The sequence below is a fragment of the Pseudopipra pipra genome, chromosome 18 (genome assembly GCF_036250125.1).
Source record: "Pseudopipra pipra isolate bDixPip1 chromosome 18, bDixPip1.hap1, whole genome shotgun sequence".
Lineage (NCBI taxonomy): Eukaryota > Metazoa > Chordata > Aves > Passeriformes > Pipridae > Pseudopipra > Pseudopipra pipra.
In genome coordinates, this window is record NC_087566.1 from 8,662,666 (window position 1) to 8,689,470 (window position 26,805).

The 26,805-nt window shown below is 44.0% G+C and overlaps 2 protein-coding genes and 1 long non-coding RNA gene across 3 annotated transcripts in view; 1 reads left to right on the top strand and 2 right to left on the bottom strand.

The window, feature by feature from the left end:
• Window positions 1-866, bottom strand: part of MLXIP (MLX interacting protein) — a 47,166-nt gene extending 46,300 nt beyond the window's left edge. Inside the window, exon 1 of the mRNA XM_064675041.1 lies at window positions 479-866. Within this exon, the coding sequence (XP_064531111.1) occupies window positions 479-849 (371 nt within the window). The 5' untranslated portion in view covers window positions 850-866. The remainder of the gene's footprint in view (window positions 1-478) is intronic.
• LOC135424141 (uncharacterized) lies at window positions 1-5,811 on the top strand. Its single transcript, XR_010435093.1, has 2 exons — window positions 1-576; window positions 1,808-5,811. It is a non-coding gene; the product is annotated as an uncharacterized LOC135424141 (long non-coding RNA).
• Window positions 4,579-25,138, bottom strand: BCL7A (BAF chromatin remodeling complex subunit BCL7A). The gene is made up of 6 exons (XM_064675055.1): window positions 24,893-25,138; window positions 17,096-17,177; window positions 13,858-13,954; window positions 12,079-12,246; window positions 9,081-9,202; window positions 4,579-8,205 (listed from the first exon to the last, which is right to left on the bottom strand). The coding sequence occupies exons 1-6, from the start codon at window positions 24,982-24,984 to the stop codon at window positions 8,134-8,136; spliced, it is 633 nt and encodes a 210-aa protein (XP_064531125.1). The 5' UTR covers window positions 24,985-25,138; the 3' UTR covers window positions 4,579-8,133.
• Window positions 25,139-26,805: the final 1,667 nt, after the last annotated feature.

A 26,805-nucleotide genomic window follows, 5' to 3' on the forward strand; every position in this document is an offset into this window, starting at 1 on the left:
GAGGGGAAAAAAGGAAAATTGGCCGGGTTTCACATGGAGCGGGGCACGAGGGTTCACTTTGCCCTTTAAGGGTTTCTCCAGGGACTGTTCAGCACCAGAGGCTCCCACTCGCTCCCAGCCTGGCCGTGGGATGCTGAGGGTTCCCAGCGGCACCAGGAGCCGGGACCCCTCACCCCTCACCCCCCATCGCTGGACCCCTCATCCCGGGGGGAGGCAGTGACAGCCCCCCCGGCCCCCTCTAATCCACGGGCCTCAGGCCTAAGGAAAGAACCCGCGGGGACCCCCAAGTTCACTGAACACAAAAGCGGCCCCGACCCCCCGCGCGTGGCTCGGCTCGGGTCCGCTCGGGGGGTCCCCAACGAGGGGCGACGCCCGGGCCGCGCCCCCGCCCCTCACGGCGGCCCCGGGCCCCCGGCGCGGTGCCCCCGCTCGGCCCCGCCAGGGCTTTCCCGCGGCCGTGCCCCGCTCCGGGCGGTACCTGTAGGCCAGGGACATGCACTCGAACAGCTTCGTGAGGGACGCGTCGATGCTGAGGCGGCCGCCGGCGCCGCCGCCGCCGCGGGCCGCCCCGAACTGGTAGGTCTGGCAGGTCTGCTCGTTGACCGTGTCGAAGTCGTAGCCCTTCTTGGGCGGGTGTTCGCTGTGCGGCGACGAGACCATAAAGTGCCCCGAGTGGATGATCTGCGGGCCCGGGGGCTGCCCCCGGCGCGGCCCGCACCGCCGTCCCCCGCCCGGCGAGGCCCCGCCGTCGTCCGTGTCCGACGAGTCCTCGTCGGGCTCGGTGCGGGGGGACAGCGGCCCCGCCGCCCCGAGGAGCCGCGCCGGCCGCATGAACACGTCGGCGGCCATGGCCCCGCTGCCGCCCGGCCGAGCCCGCCGCCCGCTCTGCGCCGCCACCGCCCCGCTCCGCCCCGGCCCGGCCCCCGCCGCGCTTAAAGGAGACGGAGCGGCCCCGCCGCCGCCCTTCCCCTCAGACCCCGCCGCCCCCGCGGCACCGGCCCCGCCTGAGGCGGCGCGGCCTCGGGGGAGGCACGGCCCACCCGGGTCAGTTCACCCACCCGGCTCATCCTCACCCACCCCGGTCACCGTCACACACCCCGGTCATCGTCACCCACCCCGAAGCCCACAAGGGACCCCCCACCTCCCCGAGGTTCCACCGGGATCACAAAAAAAAGCAGAAGATATTGGTGCTGCTGCGCTGTCCCCGCTGCTGTTGCTGTTTTGAAATGTTTTAATTTTTTTTTTTTGTGCTTAGGATAGCCGCAGTCAGAACGCCTTGCTGGGAGATGGCAGTTAATGCTTGGTTTAATTAAGCCCTAATTAATTTAACCCTGACCCTAACCCCGCTCCTGCTGAGCATAACTGGTATAAATGAGCCAGCAGGGCACTTCATCCGGCAGGTCAAGGAGTTTAAAAAAATCCCCATAAACTCAAACACAAGAAGTTTCACCCCAACATGAGGAAGAACTTCTTTCCACAGAGGTGGAACAGCCCTGGAACAGCTGCCCAGGGAGGGTGTGGAGTCTCCCTCTCTGGAGACATTCCAAACCCACCTGGACACGTCCCTGTGTCACCTGCTCCAGGTGACCCTTCCTTGGCAGGGGGGTTGGACGATCTCCAGAGGTCCCTTCCATCCCCAACAATTCTGTGATTCTGTAAAACATTCCTAAACTTAAGGGACTGTGAGGAACATGAAAATGTAGAGAATAGCCCAGAACTGGCTGAAGAATGTTGACAAAATAGCAATTGTGCTAAAGTACCTAATTTAAACTGTCTTTAATACACTAAATTGCTTATTATTTTTCAGAAGCCATCTGCAAGAAGCCAGGGCACCTGGAGAAGAAGCTGGAGACCTGCAGCAAGCACTGCTGGAGTCAGAGAGAGGGCAGGACACGGAGCTTCTTCTGCCAGGCTCGTGGCTCACACCCCACGGTACCTGCTCAGTGGCGCTTGTGAAGGAACCACAATTGTTCCAGGGGAAGGAAAGATCAGATTTCATCCTTCTTAAAAAAGCATAAAGGAAACAATGGATCTTGTAGGTCAACATGAAAGCACAGCAATAGGGCTGGTGAGGGGAGAGAGCAGCATCCTACAGCACAAACCTCATACCTGTACCTATGTGTACACAAAGACAAGAGAAGAGGCCTTGAGTGTCCTCTGTAGAGCAAACCTCCATCACCAAGAGAGCTATCCTACATGCCATACTCCAAAACATTGATGCTAAATTGTGAATATTATTTCAGTTCTAGGACCTCATACTTAAAATGTAAAAACAGGCTTGTCTACACAGCCATGCTCAGGAGGGAAAAAAACCTCCAAACACTGAATTGCCACGTGCTACATTCTCTGCTTCGTAAAACCAGAAATAAGATCAAGGGAAACTCAAGAGATTGAGAGCAAGTCTTGGGCATGCAAAGAAGAGCATTCCTGCAGTATCCCAATTACGCCCATGCAATGATCCAGCATTCCCCATTAGCATGAATCAAGGCTGATCACTGTGTTTAGGGGAGGAGTGGTAGGTCAAACACTCCCCCACACATGAAAGCAGCAGGAAGGCATGGCCACATCATGTGAGGGCTCTCTTAGAGATCTTTAAAAATCAAAACCAACATGCAGTTCTTACTTAGCATCACATACGACTCAAATTCTGAAGGCCAGTCATATTTAGCTTCAAAGCTGGTTCTTGCTACCTTATATTAACATTTACTTAAAAAAATAGAAAAAAAAAGCTATCTCCCAGCAAGGCATTCTGACTGAGAATACTTTAAGTACAAAAAAACCCCACAAACATTTCAAAACAACATTCACAGTTTTACAATATCTATTTTAAGTCTTCCATGTAGTTCAAGAACTAAACCTGAACTAAAAAAATCATGACACCTCAGTAACAGCACTGTGTAACACTTTCATGACAACAGCCTATACATTTACCTCACTTAATTCTAAGCAAGCCACGCAGGCTTCATCCCATAGGAAAAGAGGGATAACTTGTCAAAATAAATTTAGGTAACAATGCAATTTTCTAGGAAGAGTAGCAGTACCAACCATCACTTATGGCACAGGCAGCAGCCTTAAGGTACAACTAACATTTCACAAAGTTCAAGGTTTTCTCCTCTAGTCAGGTGCAAGGATAGGGGCATCCCTTAAAATAAATCCAGTTATTTTGGAAACAGATCTCTTGGTTTGCCTTAAGATCAGCATTTAGCTGATCAGTACCAGGTCAAGCCTGCCTGTTCTCCACTCCTCCTCCACAGTAAGGAATTCCAGGAAGCACAGGGAAATACTAAGAGGCCCCAGCAGCATCTTTGGAATATGTTTTTTCTTACTGTTTCTTTTCATCAATCCCCAGTGAGAGGTGAAACACAGGCCTCTGTCTTCTGATGACGTTCCTTGATCAAGGAACATCAGTTCCTTGAACAAGGCTTTTAGCACAGGAGGAGGACTTAGCACTGCACTGCAACACACAGTGAGCAGAGACATTCAAGCTGTTCAAAGACATACCCACAGTGTATTCCACACTACTTAGTGGTGAGAGATTATCCTCCTAAATCTACAGACAGGAAGATAAGCATTCCCATACTGATGAGGGAAAGAGCTCAGGGAAGCTTCCTCCCAGCCTCAGACAGGGCTGGATGCAGGCTCTGGGCAGGCTCTGCTGGCCGTCCTGCTCCCAGGAAAACCACAGGGACAACCTGTGTGTGCCCTGCTCCAGGCTCCTGCTGCTCCTTCACCCTTCCCTGGCACAAGCCTTACCTGTTCAGAGGCCTTTCCTTCTGGGACCCATCTTGAGTTACATCCTTGCTGCAACCTGTATTCTCTCTCTCCAGTTCCACCCTGTATGTAACTCCTTTATATACGTCTGTTAGTTCAATTCACTGATCTGGAGAAGGAAAAAAACCAACTACATTGCAGTTTCTTCCCAGATTAGTGAACTGTAGGGGTTAATGGGGATGTTATGAGCACCCCAGCAAATGCAAGGCAGGGAACAAACCCAACTGGGAGCAGGCAGGCTGGGCTCGCCCCTCTGGGAGCAATGAGCCAGCAGGGCAGTCCAGCTGCCTGTGGAACCACAGGCCACTTTGGGACAGAGCACATAGAACACTAAAAATAAGCTGGACACTTTATATCCACCTTGAATGTAAAGAATCTTTCCAAAACTCCTCAGGAGTTTTACCCTTGCAAGCATCGGACTCGAGCTTGTATCCAAACTGAAGCACATTTCCACACTCTGCCCTCCCTCCTCCCTCCAATTTAAGTTACTGCAACACATAACCTGAGTAAAAAATGAGGAATTTGGTACTTAAATTACCACGTTATTCTGCAGGTTGCTGTAATTACATGGGCCATATCTGTTCTGTTTGTTGTTCTTACAACCGCCGCCTGCCCCACCACACTGTCAAGACACCTTTGGACTGCTCAAAGGTGAATCATTTTACACATTACCAAACAAGACAGCACCACAAATGAACATTTAAAAATGCCATTTATAAAAAACAGAAATTTATTGTAAATTAAAAAAAAAAACCAAACCAAAACAAACTGAGGTTAAGTTTCTTGATAAAAATTATTCACACAGCATTCGTGTTGTGATTTTTTATTTTATTTTTTTTGAAATGAAACCATTGTACATTGTACAAACCATAACTACCGATGGAATAAATAAGTGAAAAATTATACTGCTGTACAACACACACACACACAAATCATAAGATGGAAAACGATTAGGTATTGAAGAAAACAAAATTCTTTACACCTTCTAACAGGCCCTTAGATATAAAGAACATTCCAAAACATGACAATGTTTATGTATGAAGATAGCCACCCAAAACCGATATTTTATACTGCCTTGTTGATTTATTTTTTTTTTTTGTTGTTTTGTAAGTGCCAGCACTTTTTGGAATGTTTTAACAACTACTTTCCCAAGCATAAAAATTCCAAGGAATAGTTCTGCTATAAAATGTTTGGCTGAGTAAATCGCTTATCTGGAAGGCCTTCCCACGTGTTCCACAAACTCAGCTAAGTTACTTGCTTGCTTCTAGTTTCTTTATTTTTTTCCTTTTTTTTTTTTTTTTTCTTTTTTAGTTTTTTATTTATTTATCTGTAACTGAAGCTCCAACATTCAGCATTGTAGCAAGGAAGCACTTCTTGATATTTGCACTATTTCTAAAACATCAGCTGTATGAGAACTTTCAGTCATCTTGAAGAAAATTACATCTCTCCTCCTGCTCCACCTCTCAATGCTTTCAATAAACCCTTTTACAGTGAGTTCATAAAACAAGTTTCGGGTAGAGATAGGTCCAAGCCAAAACCAGCTGGATTTAGATCTCGTTTCAAACCTCAGGTGGATTTGAATTCCATATTCTGGTTTGGTCCCATCTGTACTTTCTGGCATTAAAATGTGTTTAATCACATCCGTTGGCCCATAAATGTTATCAGGCACTTCAAAAAAAGACTAATAACAGTCTTATACACTATTTTGGATTTCTTCATACCAGATAATGTCAAAGTCTCTTCCCTTAGAGACTGACAATAACAGGTCTAAGGAACCCAAATCTATCTGCTTGTTCAGTTGTCTGTTGTCACTAGAATCTCTGGTTAAAATAAAAGATCTGAATGTATTCTCTGTAAGCTGTAAATAAAGGATTCCTACCTCAGAAATAAAGCCTCTAGGGAAGATGGTTATGATGCCTTGTCTTGTAAGCCACAGAACAATGAACAGTTCTGAGCAGAAGCCACAGGAGAGAAAAGGAAGTTTATAATTAAACCTGTTGATGTCAATAATGCCAATAAATGCTTCTATCTAATGAAAAATTTGAGGTATTTTTAGTGCTATTTATATATTTTATTTCTTCCTAAAGTACAGGAATTAGTTCCTAAATGAAAAGTCTATTTACTCCCTTGGAAACGTCTACAAAATGAAAATTAAAAACTTGCTGCGATGCACCTGAAGAGAGGGATTAGTAAACACGACTAGTTGTCAAAGGTGGCATCAGATTTGTTTTGTTTTAGCATTAAAAACAACAAAAAGTTAGTAAATCAAAAATATTTTAAAAGTTTGAATCTTTCTAGATTTGCCCATTTAATATATCAATAGAACTTCTCACAAAATATCACTTAAATCTGAATGTAATATACATACAAATCAATCATCATGGACCAGTTATCCACATTTTAGGCATACACACAATTCAAGAGAGAATTCTACCGTTTCATTGCATATATTGTGCAAATTCAGTTTTTGGCTCCTCATTTCCTTATTTTCAGGATGTTAACGGACTTCATGATCAGACCAGAAATCCCAAAAGCTTATTAGGGAGCACGCTGTTTTCATGAATGATTTGCAATCCGATTTTATTCAGTTAAAATCCAAAAAAGTTTTATTTCATCATAAAGGAAAAGTTCTGAAACTGAGTGTCATAGGTTACGTGGAGTTCAGTCCTACAAGCATCTTACGGAAGGTCAGTATTGGCTCCCCACTCCTCCCTCCCTCTGTTCCCTCCCCCCAATTCCTCATTGCTTTTCCTAATAAAGTGGTAATTGCAAATGTAATGCAGTAGTCTAAGTGCAAGCCATTTTCACTATTGGAGAATCCCAACCTAAATAAGCTTCATGAAGAGCTAATCATGAAAATGTATCGACTGGAAGCAATTTCTCCTTTTCACCTAAAAAAGTATTTACAGTTTTCAGCTTACAAACTACACGCAACCATTTCCAGAGCTGTGAGATCATAGTTTAAATTACAAGTTCCATCTCCCACGCCAAGTGAGGACAGAGTCAGGGCCTGATCCAGCAGTATGTACATATGGATGGATGTGTGTGTGTGCATGGAAGTGGGAAACGAGCGGTTCCACCGACACCGGGGGTTTATTCCCTGGAAGTACAAAGCCCACTGGAAGACCAGACCCTTGTGACCTGATGCAGATGGTTCTGCTCGCCACGAATTTGAAGGGAGTTGCACCTACCTCGTGCCTTTCCATCAAGTTTAGCATAAGCACACTTTAGTTGGGAGAGAAGGAACATTTCTAACTGATGTGGGGACTATGGAGACAACAAGGCTTATTTACAAGACTTGCTGAAAGAGAAAAGGAAACCCCCAATACAGTATTTTCCTGGAACACAGAAGTAAACATCTCACAATGAAACAGTACAATGAAATCCAGTTCAGTGAAAACATGATATCAAAAAAGACCAATTGAAAATAAACTGACTGTGCATCAATCCCTTTGATCCTATTTATGTACATAGTGGAACTTTTCTGTAAAGTTGTACCCAGTACAGAGATCTGGACCTAATACGTAAGTATTTTAAGTGCCTGTGTTATAGTATATATTCAGATCTGGACTATAAATGGTAAACAGATCATGTTAACTTCTGATGAAGTTAAGTATTTAGAAGACCAAATTTACAGTTGCGAATGCCATGCATTCAATAAAAGATCTCCACTACAGCTGCTAAAATAAAACATCAAGCTCCTTTTTCTCCTTGGACTCCAAGAGTGAAAATGGCTTCCTGATCTATAGTTGTTTAAAAATTTAAGCACCAGGGATTTAAAACTTAAAAACGAAACAAAAAACCCCAAACAAACAACCAAAAAAAAAAAAAAAGAAAAAAAAGAAAAAAAAAAGCCTTACTACATGGCATTATACAAACATAGGCCACTTTGCAAAGGAGACAGTTGCAAAACAACTTTTAAAAGTTAGCACTGTTTTCAGAACACAAGGCACAAAACAAAAGCAGACATCACGCCAGAACAATGAACTTCACATGAAAGCTAATACCTGACCTGTACCATCCTTAAATATCTTACAATGTTAAATAGAGAAATGAAAAAAAAATACAGCAGCAACATAATTGTAATTTTGACTTTAGAAACAGTGCGTAGACCCCTCCTGAGTTGTTTACTCCAACCATTTCAGAGACAGTAACTTAAAAGTTCTCAATGTTTGTTTCACAGGAAAAAGTTTTCAGTGTCTGAGAAGTTAAACCTTTGTTAGGCTTTCTTGGATTTTTGCTTGGTAACTTGAAAAGTTAGGAGTTCTGTCCTCATCCAAGAGAAGATGCTTAAGTAAGGTTGTTCTATAATTAAGCCCACTGATGTACCTTACATAAAATCTGACCAGAAAAATCTATAGTCTAAATCTCTTCAACATTTTGTTGGGAAGCCTCTACTTTCATCTTTTTAGAAGGTGGCACTCCTTCAGAGTCCTTAATGAGGGGGAAAAGAAAAACAGCCACGTTATCATTGCACTGAAGTTGAGGCACCATAAACATCAAACAAACAGCACCAAAATGTCACGTGTGACAGCCAAAGCATCCCTGGATGCCAGAACAACATTCCCAAGTGCATCTGCTTCCTGAAATCACTCCTCTACTTACTTCTTACCTCGACATCTTTACACTTGCTGTCGTCTACAAAGGGCAAAATTTTAGTTCCGGGCTAAAAACCACAGTGAATATTCCAAGGAACAGCAGGGTCACCCTGCCCCAAGCACACGGGGATGTTCTCCTGCTGTAGCCAGAGCAACCTCTACAGTTCAGAACAGGCAGGTTGGGGAAGTGCCAGGTGTGCACTGGAACAAACCACTACCCACAGGAAAACCAATGGACAGAGCAGTGCTCCCTGAGGATCTGGAGTTGTCCTGCCCTGAGAAGGGCACACCTAAAAGGATAATTTCTTTCTCCCACCTACCCAGAATTTTTCAGTGTATCAGCGAATAAATATCCAAACATCTCATCCACTGAATCTATAAAAATTAACTTTCCTAACTGCCTATGCATTTACCTTTGTAGAAGGCATTTTACCTCTGAATGGTCCTCAAAGGGGCCTGCTCAGTAGGTTTGGTCCAAGCAATTTATTAATGTAAAATTTTATTCCATTACAAAACACAGACTGGTTTTTAATAACCAAAAACTCAAACAGACCAATCTGGTCTTACTGTTCCAATTATGTGAAATCCAAGTAGCCAGTCACCTTTGGAAATTATTCTAAATATATAACTGGCCTCCTTACTTTTTTTTTTTTTTAGTAAAAATACTCTTTTCCAAAATCCAAGTAATTGGGCTTCTGCACTTTAAGTTACCTGAGAGTTTTTAGATGCCTCTGTAATTATATCATTTTCTCCAGAGGACTGAATTTCTGCTTTCTCTGAACTATTCATGGAATTTTCCATTGAAGACTGTGAATTCTGTTCATCAGAGGTATCTGAAATTTCAAGAAACAATTTTAAGCAAACAAATGAAAGCATTCAGCAGGAGCTTTTAGGATGGCTTCCCATCAGCAGCATCCCAAGCACAGGCATTTCACCCACGTGTAATGGTTAATGATAACATACATAACTGTGTGAATATCATGAATTAAGCTCCAAGTGCAGGATCACAACGTGGCTGCTGGCAGAGCTTCTCCTTCCCAGTGCCGGCAGCAGAACCCTGGGATCAGACCCTAGAGGGAGCCAGGCTCCCACACACCCTCACCCAGCAGTGTCAGGGCCAGCAGCAAACAAGTCTCAACACAAACTGACTGCAAACAAACTTCCTCCAAAGCAGAAGGAAAAGGCTGCTACAGAAAGGGCTGAACTGTGATAACTAAAAGGTCTAAAGCTGTGTGGCTAGGGAGAGAATAAAATTACCTGGATCAAAATTCAGCCATATAGTTAAAATCCACTTTTTTGCTTGATACTACTTTAAGATAGAATTTAGAAATTCAGCTAACTAGCTTAACCATTAAGGTTGTAGAATGTTTAATTTTGGTGGACAGCTGTGGAGAAGTCTCCCAGCCTGTTCTTGTTTTCAATTTTCATTGGGATTTTTTGTTGTTGGGTTTAGTTTTGTTTTGGGGTTTTTTGGTTTTGTTTAGTTGGTTTTTTAAACCCTTATCTCTCTCAAAACATGACTTAAAGAATACTCAAGGCTAAAGCATCCATTCACTCAAGAGAGGCCAGGGCACTTTAAATGTCTTCACAGGTTAAAGATCCCTGGAAGTTTAACAAAGTGTGTCCAGAAGCAGAGAATCAACAAAAAACCTCAAACCAAACAAAAAACTTCACCATCCAAACCCCTCTGATTGTGAAAGGTCAGTTATAGTTCCTCCAGTATCCACTTCAGGAACAGTTTAAGGACCCCATTCTTTCCTTCACCTCATTTAAAAATCCTTTTTGACTTAAATTCTCAGAAGTGTGTGTGAAGTTTTATGAAGCGATGCCTCCATAGATCCCTGACCCAAGAAACTTGAATTTATTCCAGATGAAGAGCAATGCAAGATCAAAACAATTCTGGACAGCTTTGGTTAACAAAGATGATATAACCAGTGAGTAATGGATATTTTTGTGACACACTGTATAAAAAGCATCACAAGCATTTCTGAGTTCAAGCAATGCCCATGATGAGCATCTCAAAGATCACACTCAGCAAACTCGGTCAGAATCCTCTTCCTGTCCATGTCTCACCAGAAAAGCATCTCCATGCTGATAGAGAAAGAAGTCCCAAGGGTCAAAAGGAATTTCAATTTGAATTTTTGCAGTGTCTGTCTCAGCAGACACTGAGCTGAGGAGCTCTGCCACGTGCCCATCTCCCCACCACAGACACCTCATGGCCACTGTTCTCTTCCAGGTGCTCCTGACAATACACTCAGGCTGCTGCTGACCTTTGGGCAAGGGGACCTGTATTTTTAACAGCCAAGTCCCAATGCCTGTTCACACAGCAAACTGTTTTCAGTGCACCTGTTTGGTTTAAGAAGTCCTCCTTAGGCATTTCTGCCCACCCAAACTGTCCTCTGGCTTAAAAGAACCTTCCTGATTTCAGTGGAGCAATGTGAGATAGAGGTGCAAGGTCCTTAACCCTGTCCAGTTGAATAATGTCACAATTCCAGGGCTCTGATTGATCCCTTTGGTAGATAAACGTTTACTAAACTGTATAACACAGCACATAACCAATAGAATAAAAAACCACATTAACAACAGGTATTTTTTTACCATTATATCTCCCTTTCATTTTACAGTAACTGACTCTGGAGCTAATCCAGAGGACTGGGTGTGATTTTCCCTGAACCTAAATTTAGCCAGGGGAGCTTTGTAACGACTTCACATCACCAGGTTCAGCCAGTGTTACTCCTGGGAGTAAACCCTTACCATTTAACGTGGCCAAATATGCAAGCTGAGATTTTCTTTGAAGGAAATGGTGCTCTGATTTATTCCAATTTGGTGACAGTTCTGTTGTCAAATTTTAGCCCCAGTTAACAATGACAATATTTAACATACTTCACCACCGGTGTTACTGAGATAAAGGCTCTAAATTTAAATTGGTCACTGGATATACTGAGTGAAGAACTAATTTAATTGCTTTGCTATGGGAAGAATTCTGCAACCAAATCATTAGAATGGTGTTAAGGACATCTTTTATCTGTAATAATAGGACGAAGGAAGTTATCTTTCCACGAATATAAACACAGAGCACTTTTCAATTACCTAAAATACCATTTAAAGAGTGAGGTTCAGAACAATCTCTTAACCCACATGTATTTTTAATCTGTGCACAACGGCAGTACAATCTTGTAATGCTTTTAGAAAATTAGGACAGAATTCAGAGCTCACTCCTGAATAACTAATTAGCAGGGTTAAGAAAAAAGAAAGCTTACATTATAGTTTAGACAATTTTAAAAAATAATTTCAAATTATCTCACCTCTATTTCACTTTCTTACTAGATAACAAACACTCACAGACCCACACAAAGTAATACCCTCCAGGGTTTGTGTGATTACATGGTAGCCGCCATTTCAAAGATGAAGAATTCTTTCACTTATAAATTATTTCTTCTTTCAAGGCTGAGATTATGACAACAATAAACCAAGTATTTTGTTTCTCTCTGAAAAGACCCTGAATGTCAATGTGACCTTTCCAGTTGTATGAAGGATCATCAGGAAGTCAGAGACATTGTGGCCCATTTTCACATAAATGCTGAGAATTCAGCAACCATCTCTTTCAAAATGTTATTTTTTTCAGTTCTCAAAGTGGATAAGCAAATAAATGACACACTAAAGGATAACATTTTTTTGTTTGGCTTTGAAGGTGGCATTCCCAGCTTACCTTCTGAGCCAGGCTGCTCCTTTGCCTCTGCCTGAGTTTCGTCAGACTTGACTTCAGTGCCGTCTGCTTGTGTTGCCAAGTTCTGCTCTGGTGCTGGACTTGAATTACTACTGTTTTCTTGTTTTATTGGAGAAGCATCAGCTATTGAACTCTGGTTGCTATTGTCATCTGTTAACAAAAGAGTGAAAAACAAGGAAGTTTAATGTGACAAGGCACAAAGCAAACCTTAATTCCTCCATATTTTTCCTGTGTTATTCCCTGGTAACACATGATATAATTTAGCTCATTAGGGATCAAGTCCAAGCATTCAGACTAACACTACATCTAACTTTTTTCCACACCAGCCTAAGGAGTTTTCTAGCAGTTACTAAAAATCAGAAAACTTCAAAAAACAGGTTCGAACTAATTTTATACATCAAAACCAAGAGTGTTTTACTCAGCTCTCATCCAAAAGAACCCAGAATTTTGCAGTATGAATAAACCAGATCAACTGAAGTGACAGTCTCATTAAGGGCTAATCAAGTGTTCACACTTCAGATTTACAAATACCCATCACTCCATTGTTCAGATGAGCAGATGGTTTTTGAAATGTGTCCTGGAGGTCAAAAAAAACCCCAGCCCAAAACCCCTCAAAAAAACCCCATCAAGATAAAACGTAACATCCAGTCCCAATATCAATAGTTTCTAAGGGATAATTGTCCAGGGAATTCCCAAGCCCTCAAAGACTTGGATCACAGTAAGTTTCTGCAGCACAGATATTGTCTCTGTAGTCAGAGATCAGATTAAGTTTATCATGGAATTGTACAGTCTGTCTTAAAAACATAAATTATATATGATAAAAAAGCAAGTAGTATATTCACCTTGTGGATGGGAGCAACAAGACTTAAAAAAATTTAATTATCTGACCAAGGCAAAAAGTCAAGAAGTTTGAAACAGATGAAAAATTAATGCAGATCTGTGAAAATCCTGCTCAATCCTTTAATTGCAAGACCATACTTGCTGTGAACACTGCAAAAACCAACCAGGAGGCAATAGAAATGCAAATAAAACTGAAATGAAAAATTTACAACCCACTAAAGAGTGATCCCTTCTTATCAGCTCAAATAGTGCTGTTTTCTCAGCCATAATTGTTATCCAAACAGCCAGAAGGTAAAAACTTGAAACAGAGCTGAGCTGTGCAAACTCCTCTGTAATAAACACCAGGTTAACACTCAACAGTCACACTTTAAAAAAAAAATAAATAAAATAAAGTTGACCTAATAGTGCCTGACTGGTAAGCCAAAAAATATTTCCTTAAGCACTTAATTTCATCAGGCTGAAGAAGAAGGAAGACAACACAGAACCACAGCTTGCCTTCTTGGCTCTTGCAGAATTCTTTTGACCTTAATCAGTTACAGAGTTAATAAGTACAAAACCTGCACTAATTGTAGGAGGTACCACTGAGGCTTTGGGGATTTTTTGGTTCTTCAAGCAGCAAACTCGACAGAGTTACTACTTCACCTCAGTGTAGTATTTTGAAAAGTAGATATTTCTAATTTTCTGTTTTGCTTCACTAACAATTTCCCCCTCCACTCATAGCCCAAATAAAAATGTGGTTTAAACAACTGTTAGTACATCCACAGGAGAGAAGTCCAAGGTACCAAATAAGCATCTGATGCTGTTTTCACCTTGACTCCATCACACTGCCCACACACAGGAGCAAGGCTGGATCTGATGTTGTTGGCTTACACCTGCAGAGCAGTGCAGGAGGGGAACTGGGGCTGCCCTTCTCCCACTCACCGTGCATGTCCATCATCCCTGGGGAGGAGCTGTTCTCTGGGGTGGTCACTTCAGAGCCACATTTTTCATCTTTGCCTTTTTTCTTATTCTTATTTTTCTGAAAAACAAAAGGCATCACACGCAAATGAGATACCACCACCACAAAGAGAAATCCGTGTTGCAGTATAAAACCCTCATCACTCATTACTTCCATAAGCACCTCTTAATTTCAAGTGAGAAATAAAGCCAGTGTGATAATAACTGCCATTATCAATAATGCATTAGTCCCAATAACTGCAGGGCTGTTTTCCCATTTGCATTCTTCTTGACACAGAACACTAGGATTTATGGGAAATTCTAACAACAGCACTAAACATGATCTTAAAGCTCTTTTCTGACCTGAACAATTTTGTGATTCTGTTCTTCATCTTCAAACTGCACCATTTCTGTAAAAAGCACAGAAGTTCTCAGAAACCCTCCTGGTTCTCCACACAGGAATCTGAGGCACAGTGATTAAAGGGTTTGCTGCAACAGACTCTGAGAACTTGGCAGGTGCTGCTGCCAACTCTGTACTCAGCCCTAAGAGCTACAGAAGCAAGGTCAAAGGAATCTCTGCTACATCAGGAACAGGGAATAATATTCCTGATCAGAGGCAGGGCTGAGATCCCCCAAAACACCCTATTTCTGAGCTCCCAGCTCTGCTCTGTGTAGTTTATGTGTATGAACACACCACTACCTAACCAAGTACATTGTCCCTTTCCTATCAGGAAGCTTCAAGAGCACACCAAGACACTGTGCACCACAGGAATGACAAAGATCATGAATTTTACACTCAAGAAACAGCTTTTTACCTCCTTCTCAAAGACCAACACTGCAGAGGTCTCCTCCTTCCCTACAACCAATGCTGTTTCTTCATTCTAACTAAAAGATGGATTAAGAAAAATCGGACTGGCCTAAAACAAAGAGCACAAGCACGACAGCCCTGCGTGGGCACCTGGTCCCAACCTGCTCAGGACTGACCCCAGCACAGACCACAAGCACTAAAACAAAGGAAGAGCCCGTGGATCCATCACGTGGGAACTCTGCCTGCCGAGGGATGCAGCATTGCCAATTAGGAGGTGACGTAACCAGTCTCCCAGGAGAAGGAGCAGCTGCACTGCTTTTGGAGGATCCTGCTGCCTGCTGAGGACACAATGGGAAGCCTGACTCCAGGAAGAACACTCTCAACCCATCCTTTTGGACAGAGAGCGTCTTCCAACAGGGGAAGGAACTAAAACAAAATCAAATATTGTCTAAGACTGCAGAAGAAATTCAACAAGTGATATCTGGGAAAGACTTTTGTCTTTATTTTAAATGTATTATTTAGGTTATTTCTAAACTGTATTTTTTCTTCAGAGAAGCCAGATTTTATTCCCTAATATACAAAACAGAGGTGAGAGTACATGGACTTCTTTACCTTTGCAAAATGAAAGTTCAGAGAGGTCATAATATCTCTCAGGTTTGGTTTTGTTATTTTTTTAAAGGCAATAAAGACACTTTTGCCACAAAAGAAATATTGAAAATGACAGCAAGCAATTTAAGCTGCGAAGTGTTTTACAAAGGTTTAACCATCAAAGTGGTGAGGCTCTAGAACAGCCTTCCAGACCCAATAGGAGGAAAAGAGCCCAGCTAACTGTAGTTCAGAGAAATGTCAGTGTCTTAGGAACAGCACATGAGGGGGGAAGAAATCTAATCTCTGTTCACTAAAATCAAAGACAACTTCCATTTGAAACAGGAAAGGTCCCATCTTCCTACTCTAGTGAAAAGCAAATACACTGTCTGCTCCTTCACAGTGGATGAAATTGGATATAAAGGAATGTCCACAAAATTAAATAGCCAAAATTATCCCTGCTTGGTATTTATTTGTAAAATACATGCACTTGTTTTATTTGTGAGAACTTCCAGAGCAAGAAGACAGAAACTTTGTGACATCAATGCTGCAACAACTGCAGCATGAAAAGAGTGTGACTGTAGGACACCAAAGTAACTGGTCTTGAACAAGTGTCCCAATTTCAGCAAATCTGGAGCCTCAACCTACAGATGATGGCTCAGAAAACACAATTAAAACTGCACAGAGACCATTATATAAACCCATTCTTCATAACAGGGAATCTGACTTCAGGTACCAGTGACCTTGAAAATTCATCCAGAAGCTCACTTCGAAATTCTATTTCCAAGTCCCACAGCACCCATCCTGCAGGAACACCTTCACTGCAGGAAAATGATTTTCAGAAGCCATGAACCTAAATATACTAAATCTTGCACTCTCTCTCACGTAGATAGCACACTTCCCCCCCTCCCATGTATTATAAATAAAAAAATCAAGACCTAACATTTGACAACTAGAAACAATGAAGAGATTTCTGTAAAGAAGGTTTCCCAGTTCCTAAGGGGTTACTTCACAGAGATGCTGCTCAAGCACTGGAAGAACCCAAGAGGTTTCCCACAACTTTGACAGTCACTGATATATGTGGGACAACCAAAGGCACAGAAAGAAACAAAGTAAAAGCACGTGAAGCCCAAGGAAGGAGCACCAAACTTGGCATATATATTCTGCTGCATCATTATTTTACTATGATATCATGGATTAGTTTTCTATTACAATATTTCAACTTTAAAAAAAGCAGTGTTTTGAAAATCAATTTGTAAGTCCCACCCACTTTGATTTTTACAGCAATTTTTATGCCACATGAACAGTGCACACTAAGAACACAAACATGATGCATACACAGAACATTTATGAAGAGAAAACACACATTGCAATAGAAGTGTTTGTGCTGTATTACTTGGGCTGGACATCTTAATACAAGCCATCTCAGTTCCACAGGGTTCTCCTGCCCTCACATCAGTGTTTTGCACCTATTTTTGAGCAAAACAGAGAATACTCTGCCCAGTTCCAAACCAGCTACTTTCCTCTGAAACATCAAGTAGAAGGAGGGAAAATGGTCAATGTCTGAACTTCCCAGTTGTTATATTAGAGAAAGGTTTAAACAATCAATTTCAAGCTGAATATTCCACAGTTATCTGAGAACTGATCCCAGCTGACTCCAGGAAGACTCACCCACTGACCCATCAACATCACTTTCCGTAGAGATCAACATCTCCCTGGAGCGTGCAAGACCCACACCAGCCTTAGCTTAAGGCTCTGAGAAGACCAAGAATATTTCTTTGGATTTTCCCTAAACACAAGGAGAAAGCAGAGACTGCAGGATATACTTACATCATCGACCTTGGGCTCTGTTACTGGGACCCATTTGTAAATCCTTAGGGATGTGTCGCCAACTGTCACCCACTTCTTCTCCCTAGAAAATTACAATGCAGGAGAAGTTAAACTTCGAATTCAGAAGACAGTGATCTCCTATTGTAAGTTGTCAAGGCTTTAAACAGGCTATTAAGTAGGATGATCTCTATTACATCGTCTTTAGCACTGCATTGTGCAAATTGTTCTTTTCATTTCACAAAGTTGTTAGAGCACTGCTACCCTCCAGATTTCTCAGGGCTGTTACCTGACTGGGTGAGTAACTGCAGTAGCAGTAATAAGATCTGGATTAAAGGTACAGTTAAGAAGAACAGCAATTGAAAATGCAGATTTAATGCCTACAATTTTCACTTCAGTTTCTAGAGAGCAGAAGAGGGTTTAGACAGACCAGTGTGTTTTGATTGTCATGAAGCTGTTTAATGGCATCAGAAATCTAGATGCATTTTGACCATCTGAGGTTTATTTTGGGGCAGAAATTTGCTGCTGGCAATTTAACATTCACTCCACACCCCTGACAGACAGCTCTGCAATTCCAGCCATAGGAACAACAGCCTCTTTGGAAGCAACGTGTGCCGTGATGCAGAATCCAGACTCTGGAGAGCCCAGCTCTCTGGAAAAGCAAGGCTGAGGCTACCAGAGAGGGAAAAGCATAACCTGGAGCACTGTGCAGGCCCTGCCAGCCGTGAATGGTGACACTGACAAATTGTGAAGGAAATGTGGCTGGAGGGCGGCACCACCTCAGGGGGGCACAGCGGAGAGCGAAGGGATGCTCAGCGCCTGGGTGAGGGATGAATTCCCTGAGCTCTCTCCATCAGGATATTAAAAGAAGGTCCACAATGCCAGAGAAATTTCATCCCGTGCCTGTGATCAGTTTTCAGGTCACAGATTCCCACTGCTGGTTCCTGGGTTTGTAAAGCAGCTCTGCAAATGGATCGATTAGAAGTTAACAACAAAGAGCGATTCCATTAAATATTCAGGAACATCTGAAATTAATTTGGCATGAGATCTGAAGCATTATTTTTTTCCAAAAAACACATTCAAATAATAGATTTGGGATCCAGTTATAGGTTAAAAAGATTTAAAAATGTTTTTTGCAGGATGGGAGAAGCTGGGTGTGACTCCAAATGTGTGATAGCTTAATTTTTAGAAAGGACCTCCAGAATCAAAAGCAGCCACAAACATCCTCCTATTTGTTTTAGCTACTAAAGCCAATCTTTTATTTTCCCTTTAGAAGAGACATTTTCCTGTTTAATTAAAAAAAACCCCTAAACTATATATGACTATTTGATACATTTTGGATCTGTCTATAAGGAGATTTTAACTTAAGTCCAAAACTATTTGAGATTTGTTTCTTTCCCACTGCTCTTCCTGGAGTACAATTTCCCCTCATTGTGTTGGGATACAACCATTTGGGTACACTAGGTGGCTAAAGTATGTCAAAATCCAATTTCACTCTAATTTGGAGCTCTACATGCGATAAAAATGACAGTGGAGATGAGGGTATGTCAATAATGAGAACATACTTAATTGTGAAGTGATGATCATGACATAATTTGGGGTTTTTTTAAGGATACAAGACAAACTAGGTTTATCTCTACTTAGGAAAACCTTTGAAATTATGGAAATAAAACCAGCTGGGGTTTTGTTTTGGGTGTGGGGAGAGGTGAATAAATGCTATTAAAAAATCAAGATTTTAGTCTTTTCCTACAGCAAAATATTACTTAGAGATGCTGCACTGGAAAACCAAAAGTTCAAGATACCTGTTAGCATCTCAAAGCAGCCTCACACAGCATCTTCACTGGACAGACTGTAGAACACAGGAGGAAACCTATATTAGTAACTTTTTCCTTCTAGTATTAAAGTTAGCCCTGACATTTTAATTCTTTTGAGCTTCTTAAGTACCACTTTAAGTTTTGATAACCCTCAGCTACAGGGATTTTTTTTAACTGAATTCAATACACAGTAATTCAGACAACAATGGGAAGAAGGATATTTTGTGATGGAAGTACACCGACATCCCAGTCCTGCAAACACTCAGGGCTGAAAAGAAAACCCCACATCACACTGCTATTATGCAAATATTTTACACGTGTGAGCATTTACAGTATTGAAGGTTTAAGACCACGAAAGTATCAGTAGGAAAAAAAGAAGACAACCTCCTCTAAAATGTAATAAAATCATTTGCAGCACAAACACAAATTTGTTAACAGAGAAACGCAATGACTTTGAGACACTTGAGATCAACAGGGTAAAATAACTTCAAGATTAAAGATGTTTATTGCAAATTGAGCTTAGAATATTATGTGTAATACTTACTGCCTTTGCATTTCACAACCAAACCCAAAATCCAAACAAGCAAACAAACACCCCAAACCCAGTTCTACTCTGACCACTCTTTTTAATCTCTCATGCATAGACACCATCCCAACCTGCTGGTCAGGGACTTTCCTTCTCATTCCCTGAGAACTGACAATTTACTGATGCTGCCCCATGGCAGGAAGTTTGGGAAATGCTGCACAAACCACAAAATACCCTCCCTGACCCAGCACTGGAGTGGAAATGAGGAATTCCTGAGCTCCTGTGCCCAGTCTTTTGTGAGACCTGAAGTAGTTTCTCCCCATTTGCACCCACTGTTGCACCCACTCATCCCGAGATCCTGAGCAGAATTCCACCCCATCACCTATTCCACCTTTGGTAAGTGATCACTAGGCAAAATGTGTTATCACACTACCCTCTGTTATTCCTACAGGTTGGTCTCTATATTGACTGGTGGACTGGAAAAGGTGCCTAATGGAAATCCATCAACCTGACAGTTTATCAGGTTAAAAATGTAGCAACGATCAACTTTACTTGTCCACTTCTAGCTGATAAACCCCGCAGCTTTACAAAAAAATAATAACTTTGCCTGTTTTAATACCTCTCCTGTTCCTCCATGAATGAATCAGGAGTAACAACAGAAAGTGGTAAAACTTTAAATATCCACAAAAATACTTTTTTCTTTTAATTTTCCACACCGAAAAGTATCTTCAATATTTTAGTCATAGTAAATTCAGAAACTAACCAATCCAACAGAAACAAACCCTTACATCTATCTGAAATTGTGTTAAAGCATTTTTAAATTCTGAACTGTATCTGCACAGCATTTAAAGGACAGCCAAGGGTACATAGGGTAAGCACTAGTATCAACACTTCTTCAGTGCTTATGCCTGAGGCATACTAATATCCCAGAACTTACATCATTATATACTCAATTCCCCACTCTAAAGAGCCCAAGACTCTTAAATATATTTATATTTTGTTTAATAACACTAGAGCTCCACAGATGAGTATCAGATTCCACGTATAAAAGTAATATACGGGTGAGCAAAGACAACAGTGTACGTTACACTTATACAGAAAGTGTCAAGGCAGCTTCTGCAGCAGCAGTGAGTGCCAGAAACATTTGATGGCACAGACACAGAAAGCCTTTGCTGCCAATATATCACTCAAGAAAAGGCTTTCCCGCTTGTTTGGCCTTTTCCTGTGGCTCTCATCCATCACAGTGATCTGCGTTTACACACGGATTTGCTCCCACATACCCCATCTTCTGCTGGTGATCACGAAGTGACGTCATAATGCTGAATTTATCACATCACACTCACTTGCATTGCAACAGAGTTTGGTGAAAATCACAGAATTATGACCTCCCTGTGGGATCAAGCAAAGGAGAGAGGGGAATGGGAAAGAAAATGCCATTATTATACAGAAAAAGTGCTGTGAGATGCACAACTGACTTTCTGAGGCGCAGGCTTGCCTTCCCGAGCACACCCACTGCTGTGGGGATGTCTGTCTAGTGACTAACGGGAAGGAGCCCCAGACACACGTGGTGTTTATACTGACCAGGCTGCAAACACAATAAAAAGCCATGCAGCACGACTGCACAAGGACAGGTGGTTACAGACACCTTCCCTCTGAGTTTCCCTAAATACGGCACATTTTGAGAGCCCCCTGTACCTTACACAGGCCAGCACGTTTTAAAGCAAACCCTGCTTGGTCCCACGTGGCCAGGAGCACCTTTCTAGCAGTGGAGAGAACCATTTACACATGCCAAAACTCTACCTTTAACCCCAGCTTCCACTGAAGTCAGAGAGCACATCCTGGCCCAGAGAGAAATAATCAAAGATAGAAAAAAAAAGTATCATAATTCAAGCATCGTAACAGGGTGTTTGGGCCACTACAAAACTTCAGTACATTCCCACACATACACTGGGTATTCTTACTTCAACTGCCACTACTTGAACTGAAATCTTAGCAGGAAACCCAAAAGAGCCAACGCAGCCAGGCTGAAGCAGGGTGGTAATCCAGGAGTAGCAAACAGCTTTTTTCCAAACACATCATGTTAACAAGTTCTATGTCATAACTCCATTTCAGAGCAAAAGCCTATTCTAAGGAAGCATGAGCAGCAAAACCTGCAGAAGCTCAATCTCTGAGCATTCCATACCACACAAAAACATTTCAGCGAGTCTGAATGGAGACAGTGAACAGAAAAGCTACAGCAGCATTGCCCAGAAATTCTAAGTAGCCACAGCCAGCAATCCCAACCATTGGCACCAGGTAACACAGCCAGTGGGGACTTTTCTCCTCAACTTTCTCCAAGTACTTTCATCAGTTGTCCAGATTCACCTCTTCTTCCTAAGATGCTACCACTACCCCCAGGTTAGGGCTTTGATGGGTCAGAGAAAGGTCAAAGGATTCTGCAAAGAATTCAAAGACAAGGCAGTGAGCTTTCCTCATTCCTACCAGGTATTCCAGACCTCAATCCTCACATGTCTGCACAGTTGTCCAAAGGTCCAGCAGCGCTACATACCCATGAAAATTATTTCACTGCCTCCCAAGACATCCTACCACTTATGCCTCCTGCCCGTTACTTGTCTTTCAGTAAATGTCTGTATTTTCCTTCATTTAATAAATCCGACTTGGATAAAACCCAAGAATGTTTCCAGTATTCTTCTATTGCTGGCTGAGGGCACAATAGTTTTTGCCCCTCTCATCTTGAGAGCCCACTTAGAATTTACAAGTACTCATCAACCTTTAAGACAAAAACCAACCCTGTACCTTTCACAATCCAGTGAGAAAAATTAATCTCAGAATTTTTTAAGACAGACTTGAAGAAAAATTATAAGTACTGTTAAAAAACCCCAGACTATTCTCTTAGGGTGGAAATTTAACTTTTCTGCCACACGAATACAACGTAACCACGAATTCCCTAAGCCACGTGCTCTGTGTTTTCCCAAACAGATGCTCATTCACGAGAGTGGTTTAAACAAAGGAGATAAGGTTACAGTAATCTCAAGATAAAAACGTAACAACTTCACTGTTTACTACTAAGTTCCACTAATAACCAGAAGTGCCACGTGCTGCAGATGGATATGAAAAGAAGGGACCTGCATCCAAGGGCTTGCTGTCCAAGAACACTAATTTCCTAAGGAACGAAGTCTGTTCTGGTGGAAGCTGCTTCCCAGCAGGCACGTTCACAGACGTGGCAGCACAGGGATTCAGTAATACCACGCAGCAAGGTGCTGCACACCTTCCCAGGTGGATAAAGCTCTGGATAAAGCCCCTGTCTGCTCAGATGAGTTCACAGCCCCGCCTGCCTCCCTGCTCATCCCTGGCATGCAGCACTCCGAGCACGCAAGTCTCACAAAACTCTGTCCTAGGAAATGTTGGGTGCAAGGTATTTTAATTTTCAGTGGCTGCATTTCCACAGAAGAGCTGTGGATGGCAACAAATTGCTTCTATTATGCAAATGAAACTGCACACTTGGAAATTGCCGATGTGGCTCTTCTGAAGATGCAGGAATTGCCAGTGTGGAAAGTTCAATTTAACAAGCCAAGTCTTCTCAAAGCACTGAAACCACAAAACACAGAATCTCTCTTGCTAATTTCCCACTGTACTTGACTGCAGGTGTAGAGGGAGAATCATGGAATTCACCTTCAAATTATGATTCCTTTAAAAATAAGGAAATTGGTTTATGTAAATACTTGTGGGGTGCACACGCAAAAAGCCATATCAATACTTCTGACAATAACCAACAGAAACATTGCATGATTCCACACAGGAACCCTTTAAAGCAAGTTGGCTCTCCTGAGGGTTAACGTGTAGAAAAACCTATTTATACCGTAAGATTTCTGTTTTACAGAGAGAGCCATAGCAACTGACATGATGGCAGAGAGCCCTTGCCAAGAAAAAATAAATAAACGAGGTATTTTGTTGAATGGCCAAGCTGCTGTCTGCATTGCCCTCCGAATTCTGCAAACCAGGATTCAAAGGGAGCGTGTTGTGCTCATGAATGAAATACCTACAGACAAAACAGTCCCACACACCCAACCACGCTCCTGTTGGAACAAAAGTCCTGTCACACCGCTGGACATTGTTCTGACCCTCCAAAGCTGGCCCAGCGGTCAGCAAACTGCACTTAAAACACCACCCGAGTAGAAGAGAGTTCCTGAAAGCACCCGGGCTGTTCTGGCTCCCCACACAATGGCTGGATTCTTTGAAATCCACATCTCGTGCCCGGCGTTATTGGACACACGTCCCGATTCTTTGTCTGGCTCACGCCAACGGGCCCGTTCCCGTGCTCAAGGCCATTTAAAGCTTAAACAATCTATTTCACCCCAATAACGAACACATTCAATTCTGTATTTCCCCCTCTTCTTTTAACGCAAACAAAGCGTGAGCTGAGGATTGCAATAGAAGTGTCCCCTGATTTCACCAGGTACAAACCAGCTGAGTGATGCAGATCAACACTAACCCAAGGGATTCCCCCGTGGATTCCGTATGTTTACAGAAAGTATTTTAAGGTACACACGCACAAAAACTACCGAACAGTCACAACTTGCTGGAAGAGAGATTCACTCTTGAGTCACACTGGCACTGCTCTTTATCCCATCCCAGGTCCCCGCACCGACCGTGCAGAACACGGCAGCGACCGCTTCGCTGTATTGTCTCAACACCTCGTGAGGGTTTTTCTAACAAAAGCCGAAAAAAAAAGAGACAAAAGCGGGAAAAGGCCAAAACACGCTGAAGGCCTAACAAAAAGGACTTATTCGGTCGGGGTATAACCTTTCATTACACGATTTAAGGGAGGTTCCAGGGGCAGTTTCGCGCTCTCTCCCGGAGCGCCGGTGGGAGACGATCGCGCTCGGCTTTGCTGCGCTTTTACGCGCAAACCTCGGGAACTTGAGAGGTAAAATAAATAAACAAACAGGCAGAGACAAAAAACCAAAATAAACTCTCGGGAGCTTTACGGGGGTATTTTTAACATGTTTTGTGGGGCTTTTTTTCTTCCCAGAACACTTCTTGGAGCGCTCCTTCCTCCCGGCGCGGGCGGCGGGGCAGCCCCGGGCCCGCTCCCCGGGCCCTTTGTCGGGGCAGGCGGCGGGAGGTGCCGGGCCCGACTCTCCGCCCGCCCGTGGCCGTGGCGCCCGGCCCGGGACCCGCGGGGGTGTGCGATGGGCCGGGGGGTGCGGGGGGCGGCGGGGGGCGGCGGGGAGGGGGTTCGCCCGCACAATGGAGCCGCCTCTCGCCCTCACACGCCGCCGCCGCCGCCGCCGCCTTCATGTGACTCGCGGAGGAGCGAAATGGCTGCTGGGTGCCGCCGGCTCCCCGCCCCCCGCGGCCGCCGCCGAGCCCCGGCCCCGCGCGGGGCCGGCGCGGGGCGCGGGGAGGCGCGGGGGGGACGCGGGCGCGGGGGGTCCCGGCGCGGCGCGGCCCGCTCACCATTTGCGCACTTTCTCGATGGCCGCCATCACCCGCTTGATATCATCCTTCGCCCGGCTCCGGGTCTCGGCCCGCACCGACCGGCCCGACATGCTGCTGGGGGAGGGGGGGGGGCGGCGGGCTCGGCGGGGAACGCGGCGCTCGGCGCGGCCGGCGGCTGCGGTGCGTGTGTCGGGGCGCCCGCCCGCACAATGCCGGCGCTGCGCGGGGCTCGGCGCGGCTGCGCTCGGCGGCTCCGCTCGGCTCCGCCCGCCCGCCTGCCCGGCGGGGCCGCGCACCGCGCACGCGCGGCGCCGACAGCGAAGGAGCGGGGCGGGGGGGGCGGCGGCCGCCGTGAGGGCAGGGCGGGTGGCGGGGAGGGCGGTCAGGGGTGTGGGGGACCGATCGCGGGCTGCCCTCGGGGCTGAGGGGACGCCGCGGCCACAAAGGGCCGTCCCCATCGGGGACCGGCGGAGGAGGTGCCCCGGCGGAAAGGAGCCCGCGCGGGCGGGAGTCCGGAGGCGGCCGCCGGCCCCGCGCGCGCGGCGCTTCCAGAGCTCCCGTTGCTGGTTTTTAACTCCACGCTGTTCCCTTGAAGCGCAAGGCAACGCTCCTTCCCCGCCTCCACCGTGCTCAGGCCGTAACTTATCTCAGAATTTAAAAGTTTGTCCAATTTCAGGTCACCTCAACACATCAAGGGTGGTTGGATACTGGGACGGGCTGCTCAGGGAGGTGGTGGAATCACCGTCCCTGGAGGTGTTTAATCCAAGACTCGACGTGGTACTCGATGATGTGGTCTGGTTGACAAGGTGACGATCGGTCACAGGTTGGACTCGACGATCTCAGAGGTCTTTTCCAACCTGATGGATTCTGTGATAAACCAGTGCAGTCTAACAGCATCCTGGGCAAAACTAAATTTTATTGCAAAGCAGAACTGGAGGGGCTTTTAGAAAAAGCTCAAAGCACTTTACATAGAAATAATACCTATTTTTGTGCAGGGCAGCCCCAGGGCTCTATGTGTGACAGACGCACATCCCGCCCTTGTGCCAGTTGCTGTGGCAGACCCAGAGTGCAGGGATGGGCGATATGCTCTGTTAGCAAAATATCCCTCCTTAAATGGGATAATCATCATGGCTGGGCTTCGCGAACGAAGATTTGGGAAGGCTCTATCCACATTTGCTACAGGCGCGCTGGTGGCTTATGAGGCCAATCCGTGACAGACATATCCGATTGCAAAATGGGATAAATAAATCATAATAATAACATAAACCTATAAGAAGCACATTTTGTTTTTTTTCCCACAGTTGTCATAACGTTTCTCAGCTGCCTTAAATAATTCCAATAATTTTTGTGGAATTAGACTGCTTTTAAGCAGTGGAGGATCAGCTCCAACGCAGATCCATGGAAGTACATGAACATAAAGAGTAAAGGGGCAGAGTTACATGTGAGGTGATGCTCTGCAGGACGTTTGTCACAGACCTGCGTTCTCTGGTCCTGTTACTGCTGGACTCCCTCATTAACTTCCCCCTAGTGCACACCTTGCTGCTCTTGCTAATTGTACAATCACAGATGTTCTCAGTACACAACAGCGATCTCTGTTTAAAAAACATTGCCTCTGAAAGGAACGCTTCTTAAGGGCCTACATTATTATTCAAATTGATGCCGAGGATGATGTAAAGAAGGAAGCCGTGTTCAACAGCACTTCACTGATCTTTCTACAGCAACTTGTATCAGCCTCATTATGCTGTTTATACACACACAGTGCGATGCCGTCCCATTGGTATTACACTACTAATTGGAATTACTACTTTCAGAAAGAAAAAGTCAGTTTTAAAGGCCAAAAGGGAAACCTGATTTTAATGTACATCACAGCGTTCCTTTCTTTACCGGGGTCTGTTGGATTTATAATTACAAATCCATTCTAACCCGTCCAA